This window comes from Athene cunicularia, assembly GCF_003259725.1.
Source record: "Athene cunicularia isolate RWA chromosome 24 unlocalized genomic scaffold, athCun1 chr24_part2, whole genome shotgun sequence".
NCBI lineage: Eukaryota > Metazoa > Chordata > Aves > Strigiformes > Strigidae > Athene > Athene cunicularia.
Window position 1 is genome coordinate 200,094 of NW_020799133.1, and position 8,023 is coordinate 208,116.

Sequence of the window (8,023 nt, forward strand, 5' to 3'; positions counted from 1 at the left end):
GGTGGCCGGGCGAGCCGTTAGCCAAGGCCCCGCGCCGGGAGGGGCGAGATTAGTGGAGGGGAGCACAGGTCTGTGAGATGATGCAAAGAACGCTGGGGGTGCGGCAGGAGGGCTCGGGGCAGCAGATACCCGCTGGGGGGCTGCAACTGTGTCTCCTTCTCCAACGGTGAGTGCTGAGACGCTGGGACGGGGCTCGAGGCACAGGCCCGGTCACCCGGTCCCCACGGCAGCTTGCACTGCGGCCAGCAAAGCCTTGCACCTCCCACGACGCTGAGAGGGCCCCAGGAAGGACACGCAGCTGGTTTGAACTTCACTGAACCGCCCCCAAAGCCTGGCCCAAGAGCGGCCGCAGCAGGCAGTGGGCCCGTGCTCCCTTCCAGACCCTCTCCCCACTGTGGGAGCCGCAGCCTGTGCCCCCACGGAGCCCATGGCGAGCCCCGCCACGGGGCCAGAGCCAGCAGGAGCTGCACGGGGCAGAAGGACCAAAGCCCCGAGTCTCTCCGCTCCCTCCCCACCTGGGACACGGGGCCGACCTGCTCTGCTTCTCCCGGGCAGAGGGGAGCCAGGTGCCCCCGCACGCGTTATCTCAACGCCTGCTTTCACCGACAGAGAGGAGAGCTGAAGGCCGAGGAGAACTTAAAACGGCAGCACCAAGAAGGGAACAGCACGCAACAACGCTTCAGGAAGGAAGAGAACGGTGTCTGGTGGGCTCCGGGACCGAGCTCTGGTTGTCTTCAGGGGAGGAGGGGAGATGTCAAAGCTAGGCTCTCTGCAGAGATCTTGCTTTTCTGCTGGCTGGTATCTGCCAGAGAAATTTGTAGCCTTTCCCTCCATGAGCACGTCAATTCTTTGCCAAAAATGTCTGTGACCCAGGAACGCTGCAGATGGCAGACAGAGCCACGCGTCTCAGCAGAACGAGGGCTGTGGCGTTCCCAACATTCAGAATAGACTTCGGCCTCTTTTTTTTTTTTTTTTTTTTTTTTTTTTTTTTTTTTTTTTTTTTTTTTTAAATTTAAAAATCTCTTCCTTTGCGATTCCCCATGGCTGGCATTACAGGATTTCGTACTTGTCCACCAGGAAGGTGGTTTCAGTGGAAAACCTTACAGGGCTGTTCCTGTCTACCTGGGTCACTTTGGTAACCTGTGGAGACAACAGGCAGAGTCAGCTCAGCCCCCGCCGCCCACCCCGGCTCAGTGCCGCTCTCTTCCTGACATGGGCTACCATGGGGACAGGAGCAGCCCAGTGCTTTCGAATCCCCCATCAGCCCCAAAAGAACTGTCTTTGTCCCCAGGAAACTTGAAGATGGGGGAATGGTTTTCCACGGTGTCTCTGCTGAAAGCGACTGGCGAGGAGTTAAGCGCCTGCCACCAGCTGCAGTTCAGCAGGGACAGACACGCAGCCGCACACAAGAGGTGTTTCGGCTGTGGAGTCTGATGGGCTCGAGCAAAGTCTGAGGAGGATCAGCGAATTACTCAGAGGCATGAAGGCACAACGGAAACCGCAGCTGAACCCAGCTCACACAGGGGCAACTTAACATGGATGCTAAGAGGGACAGCAGAGCCCACAGGCCACGGCTCGAACAGTCGTGGCCAGACTGAGACAGCCGGGAGAGGCGAGAGCGACACGACGCCTGCAGAGCCCCAGGGGTGACTGTACCTGTATGTTGCAGTAATTCTTTTTCGAGACGAAGGAGACTTGCACGGGGAAGAAGTCGTTGGGCTGCCCGGCTATGCTGAACTCCAGGCTGCCACTCTTGTTTTTGGCATCGATCACTGGCAGGCACCACTCAAGGAGATTTCTCCGGCTGTCATGGCGATACTCACCATCAATCTCCCCGATCACAGGGGCACCGACACCAGACCTAGAGCAATGAGAACTCAGTCTAGCTGACCCGCACAGAGCCAAGAACACACTGGTGGAGCCCGTCGGCTCAGCCAGACCCACAGCCCGAGAGGGGAGGAACCAATGGGATCCTTCACAGGGCAAAGGGCGTTACTTACGGCAAGGGGATGGTGATGATCACGTCATTCAGCTCTAGGCTCTCCTCTTGCAACTCGTATTCGATGTTGACGTCACAACTGTTCCCACTTTCTGACGGCCAGCAGTTAACTGAGGGCACAGAAACAGTACGCTGAACCGCGCAGGCTTTCCAAAGATGCCGCCTTTCCAAAAGCACGGCAAAGTCATCCCTGCGAAATTCTGACTTTAAGAAAAGCTTCTGTGTTCCTCCAAAAGGGCTATGGAAAACACACACTGCTGAGAGCAGGTACTACCCAACGGAAGATGCGCAGCATCTCCTCCTGAGGCGCCACGCTCCGCAGGCAGCCTGGCTCCAAGCTGTCACCCTGCGACACACCGCGGGCTCTCCCGCCCGGCGCAGGCTCGCACTCACTCGTCAGTGGAATGAAGGACTCTTCCGTGGTCTGCAACCTCCACTTCAGCACGCCCACGTCATTGTTAATAGGGAATGACTTCTCTGGGTTCTTCAAACCGATCTGCGACTCTGCAGTGAAGAGCTTCTTGTCCACATTTGGGTGAGTCTGAAAGGGGAACACAGGTGCAGCTGTAACTCTAAGCCTAAGAAGAGAGCTGGACGTAGGTAACGTGGGTTTGGCTAAGACAGGCCCACACGCCCCACAGTATTTCCCTTGCCAAAGTATGCTTCAGTTTTGCTCTGTGCTCAGAAGCCCAGCTGGAGCATGTCTGCCTATCAACCCGGGATTCCTTCTGGAAGATGCTGTTCTGCTATGAGGAATCTACACCACCACCCCCCGCTGCAGCCGAGACTCCAGCAAGGCTTGTCCTGGGCTGGCACCTACACAACGACTTGACCACCTCCTAAGAATCTTGAAGACCATCCTGATGAGCCACGATGGACACTTCTCTTGAAGAAAAAACAACCTAATGCTGCTGGAAGAACACCCTGAAACCGCAGAACTACTACTTCCCTTAGCAGCCTTTACACATATATGTCAGCAGTCAGCCTCAGTTTAAACATTCTCTCCTCACAACACCAAGAGTAAGCAGGTTTTTAAAAGCAGAGGACATCTGAGTGTCAGCACTGGGTTTGATCTCATCTTCCACCTGAAGCAGCCCAGGAGGGAACATCATTAGGAACTTACTCCTGAGACACACATAAGGAACCTACTACTGCAGCAGCAGACCTGCAGCCAGCTACATACAGACAAGCTCTTGGGGAGGAGGAGGAGGGAGTAAAAGTCTGTTGAAGCAGTGTGATCTCCCAGGGATCAGTAAGGTCACAGGTACCGAGAGGGAGAAAGGGGAGGATGTATCTCCTCAGAATCTTCTGAGCTGCTATCACTGCCCACCACCCAGGCTCCAGCAATCCCCTCAGATACAGCAGCAACAGGACACAAGCAATCCCAAAGAGAAACAGCTTTTGAGACAACAAATTAATTCCTGACTGGCACGGTAAGTTCCCCCAACGCCCCCACCCCACAGCCAAAGCTTGCAGCGCATAAAAGCGCCGAGCGCCGCAGCAGGTCCAGGTGAGCCTGTTGGCACGCCAGTGTGCGTTCCTGGACAGATAAGGCTGCAAGGGCAGGAAGGTGAGTGCACGAACCTGCACTTCTCAAATGAACTTCAACCCTCAGAGCAGGAGCTGGCCCTGCCTTCATGCTGCAGTCATGTCCGTGGTGACTACTCCCATTTTGAAGGTGTTTGCCGAGACGGCTCGGACAAGAACACAGCAGCAACACTCTCAAGGTATTTCCAATACTTTGCCCCAGAGAACAGCAAAAGCGCGTTCAGCAGCACCAAACAGGCTTTACCTGTAGCTGCAACCCCCTCTTGTCTTCATTTTCTACGTGCAGGCGAATCCGTGCAAACTTTTCATCAGAAATGTGCAGCATGATCATGCCGTGCAGCTCCATGTTCTGCAACCCTCCATCACGGCCACAGGTCAGGGAAATTTTCTCCTCTATTTTCATGTGCACGCTAGATAGACAGAAAAAAGCAAGTATCTCACATCCTATGCTTGGCATCGGACAGGTGAGACGAGGGATCTGTGCTCGGCACAGACAGGCTACATGTGCTGCACAGACACTCCCCAGGAGGGCCCCAAGGGAGCAGCAGGGACGGCGCAGCAGGTGCCAACGCTGCTCCGAGGGGTTCACCCGGGGACAGGTGGCTGCACAGAGGTGAGCCTGCCACAGGTGGAAGCCCAGAGAAATGGCAACAATACAGCACCTCGACACGCTGTTCACCCCGCAGAGCAGCACGGCTCGTGGCACTACAAGGTTCTCAGTTGCTACGTGTAAACTGAACCATGAACGTCTCCACCCTGAGCTGCAGTAAGGCAAGAACTCTTGTGTCTGAGCAAAAAGCAGCAGTGATTTAAAGTGAAAAAGGCACAGAACTCCGAACCTCAGCTAAATGACAGACATACACCCCATTTTGGTTGAGGTGATTCCTAATCAAACTAGCTATCTGCTTTCTTGCTGCCGTGCTTTCCCAGATTTTTGCCCATCTTTTAAAATGAACAGGCCAAGCGAGCACACACGGCTTGAACAGCAGGAAAAAGCCTGTTGTGAACACAAGGAAGGAAGCTAGCTCATGAAGCAAGACGTGCACTGCAGAGCGTGGTACCAGGACACTGCTTTCAGACCAGGGCAGTACCCACCTCTCCATGTTAACGGGAGGAGCAAGAACTTTGGCCGCTTCCGTAGAGCGCTTCCCTATGGAAGTCATGATGTTTTCTCCTTCTGATTTCAGCTTGTCCACAAAGTTGTCCACCTCCTTCCCCTTAGCGCCAAGTTTCAAGGCTTTACTAGGACCTGAAGGCCTAAACAAAAGGTGCAAGGATCTCCAAGTTAGCTCGTGACAACAGATTCCTCCTTCCTCAGTTATCTTCAAGTGTTGGAACTTAACTACCCCAGCAATACGGCGTCTGCCTTTTTTGGGGGGAGAACACATGCAAAACTGATGACCTCACATGTAGGGTGCTAAGTTATAATTAATGTTCTGGGTATCACCCGTAGCCAGGACCTCTTTTTCTCACACAAAATGAGAATCCTGTTGCTCAAAGATTCCAGAGAGACCAGGGGATGCTACTGTGCTACCCAGCACAAATGCTCCTCTGGAATAAATGAGGGGGTCTCAAGAATACACAACATCTACCAGCCTTCAAAGCAGACACATTAAAGGCCAGGAGGCCAACACAGGGAGCTTGGTAAAGCTGAGGGGAGGCTTTACCTCTGTAAACCTCTGCCTGCACAGTAACCGAGGGGGAGGGCTGCACAGACAAATGTCCCGTGTGAGCGCGCCTTGATCTGGGCATGAGGTCACAGCCACGGCCGGCTCCGAGGAACCTGTGCGCCCTGCTGTACCCACCTGGCAGGTGCCGGTGCCACTTTGGGCTTCTCCGTTTCAATGATGGTCTCTGTGATCATCGCCGCTGTCGTGCCCCCAGACACGGCCGAGCTACCAAAGCCACCGAAACCGGGCGCCTTTTTGCCCTGTCGCTCTGCGTCCCTCCTGGCCTGCTGCAATTCCTTCGCTTTACGGCGCATCTCAGCTTTCGCTTCACGTTCCTGAGTCTGAAGCAAAAGGAAAGAAGCTGATCAAGCTTTGCAATCTCAATCTGACTCTGCACAGGAACTAAGGACATTTCTCCACAAACCCTTTGTGAAGAAAACTGAAAGCAAGATGCACATTTAGTTTACAAAAAAACAAAGTAATTTTCTGACCCCTATCAAAACAGAGTAACACCTTCGTACAAGAAAAGTGGCGTTTCCTGGACAGGGTAGCTCGCACCACACTCGCCCTCATCCCCGCTCACCTCTCGGACTGCTCGAAACACCTTTTCTTCATGCGAGTCCATCTCGGTGAAGGTCCGAATCTGTGCCAGATTTACATTCTCACGGTAGCCCAGGGCAACAATTTCATCAAAGGCAAAAATGAGGTCAAAGCAGTGTTCCGAGATCTCATTCTCCTCCAGAGCTCGACAATATTCAGGGATCTAGTTGGGGAAAAACATTTTAAGGGAGTAATCGTAGACATTCCTGTGTGAACACCTCCTCTGTACTACTTCCAGACTCCACGGCTGCGATAGACCCTCTGCCAGACCAGTGCACCACTAAGCTGCTCTTCAGAACTTTACATTATTATCCACTTGTTGATAAATGACCAGAGAAAGTTTTACCATACCAAAATACTTATACAACCTCTTAGCTTAATTGTCATGCAACTGTCACCTAAACAAACTGGGGCCAGCGAATTTGTCGAAGATCCTTTGGTTGCATGAAGACGACAGTTGTGCAAACTCGCTACTTGGAAACGCACATAAAGTAGTGCTGTACTTCTAACAATTACATGCTGTAACATCACGTTATTTTTAGAAGAAACATGGGTGTCACCTTAAGAATACAAGGAATATTTAATGCTACATTTATGATCCTCCCTTTGGTCTCACCAGCTGAACCGCAAGTGAGGATATTTTTAACACATACTTCAGAAATACCACCCAAAAAGCTGACTTCCAGGTCAGGAAGAGGCTCTGGAAAATCAAGCTGCCAGGTGGAGGCAGACAGTGCTTCAGGACCCGCTCACCAACAGGTTCCCTCGCAGCAGCCCTGTTTGAGGCCACACGCACGCAAACTCTGCATGAAGTGACAGACCCTTACCACTCTTGAGAAGAGCCGGAGTGTTTCTAGGTCCTCCAGGATGTTGCTGTTCTTGGTGGTGATCAGCACCATGTAGAGCTTCTCCATCGGCTGATAGACGTACCGCACACTCTCCGTTTCCACAAAGGTGTGCTGCTTCCCTGTGTTCATCAGCTTCGGGAAAGCCGCCAGCAGCCCCTCGATGCGGGTCCGAGTCATCTCCACGAACTGCCGGGAGACGATGGCCTTCCCCGCCTTTGTGCAGACGGCTGCTGCCAACAGCACCTGCAGAGACAGCGAGCGCTGGTTAGCTGGGCCTCCCGCACCGTGCAGCCGCGGCGAGCCCCAAGGAAGGATCACTTCCAACTACGTTTCACCTCCACGTGCACCGCGCGGTCAGCTGATCTTCCTCAAACAGGATTTTAAGTCTTTTTCCGTGAGCTGCACCAGGAACTGAACTATGCTAAGAGCAGAGCCACCTCTACATGTCTGTCTCTCCAGCCCACTCTGTTCCCGTGTCAGCTGAACGAGAGCTCTCCTGCTCCCATCAGGCAGATGTGGCGGTTCGGCCTGTTCCTACACACAGAGGTACATTACAACACCCCCCTCAACATTTTAGGGGAGGCTCTAGGTTACTGAGTTTTCTGTCAGTCTGGCCCCAGCTTACAACTACATACAGGAACACTGTAAAATGTGACATTTCTTCCCGATGCTGCATTTACAGTAAAGCCAGGTTAATAAAATATTGGCATCTATATTAATCACAGCCCACGGACAACTCTCCCGGGTATTTCAGTGATGTTACCACACCAACAATAAAAAGTACAGCAACTGCCAGCCTACATGTTTTGATTCTCTCAGACTACCAACATTTCCTCCTTGCATTTCTCTCACAGACCAGCTTCTTAATTAACTTTCCCGGGATAAGGCTGTTTCTTCACGTCAGATCTTTTAAATCCCCAACCTCTGGAATTAATGAGACACTCTCAAGCAGGACCGATTGCAGGTCCCACCTCAGCCCCAGGTTGACAGTGCTCTCTGCGTGCGCCCCGGTAGGAGTGCCAGGCTCCTTGGGTCTGCCCTGCGGCTTGACAACTCGGGGACAAGCACACCTGAAGTACTTACAGGTCAGAAATAAGCTCCCTCCCCGTAAACACTCCCCAGAAGTCCTCAGACCACGGTGCGAGGGAACCGGCGAGCACCCGGGATCCCGGCTGCGCCCTGAGCGCACGGCTCGACTCTTTACCGGCACGCCGGGCCAGCCTCTGCGGGCCGAGCCCGCCGTCAGCGGCGCCGGGGATGGGCAGCGAGGAGCGGGACTGGCTCCGCGAGATAAAGATCTCACAGCACCGACACGGGAGCAGCGAGCCATCCCCTGCGCCCGGCTGCTGTCTCTTATA

General features: G+C 53.5%; 2 protein-coding genes across 2 annotated transcripts in view; one reads left to right on the forward strand and one right to left on the reverse strand.

Annotated features, from left to right (window-relative positions):
• Positions 1 to 1,004: 1,004 nt before the first annotated feature.
• On the reverse strand, positions 1,005 to 6,941 carry ARCN1 (archain 1). Its single transcript, XM_026863842.1, has 9 exons — positions 6,645 to 6,941; positions 5,801 to 5,980; positions 5,353 to 5,558; positions 4,643 to 4,804; positions 3,792 to 3,957; positions 2,393 to 2,540; positions 2,001 to 2,109; positions 1,657 to 1,861; positions 1,005 to 1,140 (listed from the first exon to the last, which is right to left on the reverse strand). Exons 1-9 carry the CDS (start codon positions 6,840 to 6,842, stop codon positions 1,051 to 1,053), a joined length of 1,464 nt encoding a protein of 487 aa, XP_026719643.1. The 5' UTR covers positions 6,843 to 6,941; the 3' UTR covers positions 1,005 to 1,050.
• IFT46 (intraflagellar transport 46) overlaps positions 6,865 to 8,023 on the forward strand; it is a 5,641-nt gene continuing 4,482 nt past the window's right edge. The window contains exon 1 of the mRNA XM_026863853.1: positions 6,865 to 6,929. Within this exon, the coding sequence (XP_026719654.1) occupies positions 6,865 to 6,929 (65 nt within the window). The remainder of the gene's footprint in view (positions 6,930 to 8,023) is intronic.

Bases quoted from the DNA above. Each gene is read 5' to 3' on its own strand.
- ARCN1 (XM_026863842.1), bottom strand. From the start codon at position 6,842: ATGACTCGGACCCGCATCGAGGGGCTGCTGGCGGCTTTCCCGAAGCTG. The intron at 4,805-5,352 runs GTGGGTACAGCA...CCTTTTGTTTAG, and splicing joins GTGGCACCGGCACCTGCCAG to GCCTTCAGGTCCTAGTAAAG. The intron at 1,141-1,656 runs GTACAGTCACCC...TTGTCTCCACAG, and splicing joins AGAATTACTGCAACATACAG to GTTACCAAAGTGACCCAGGT.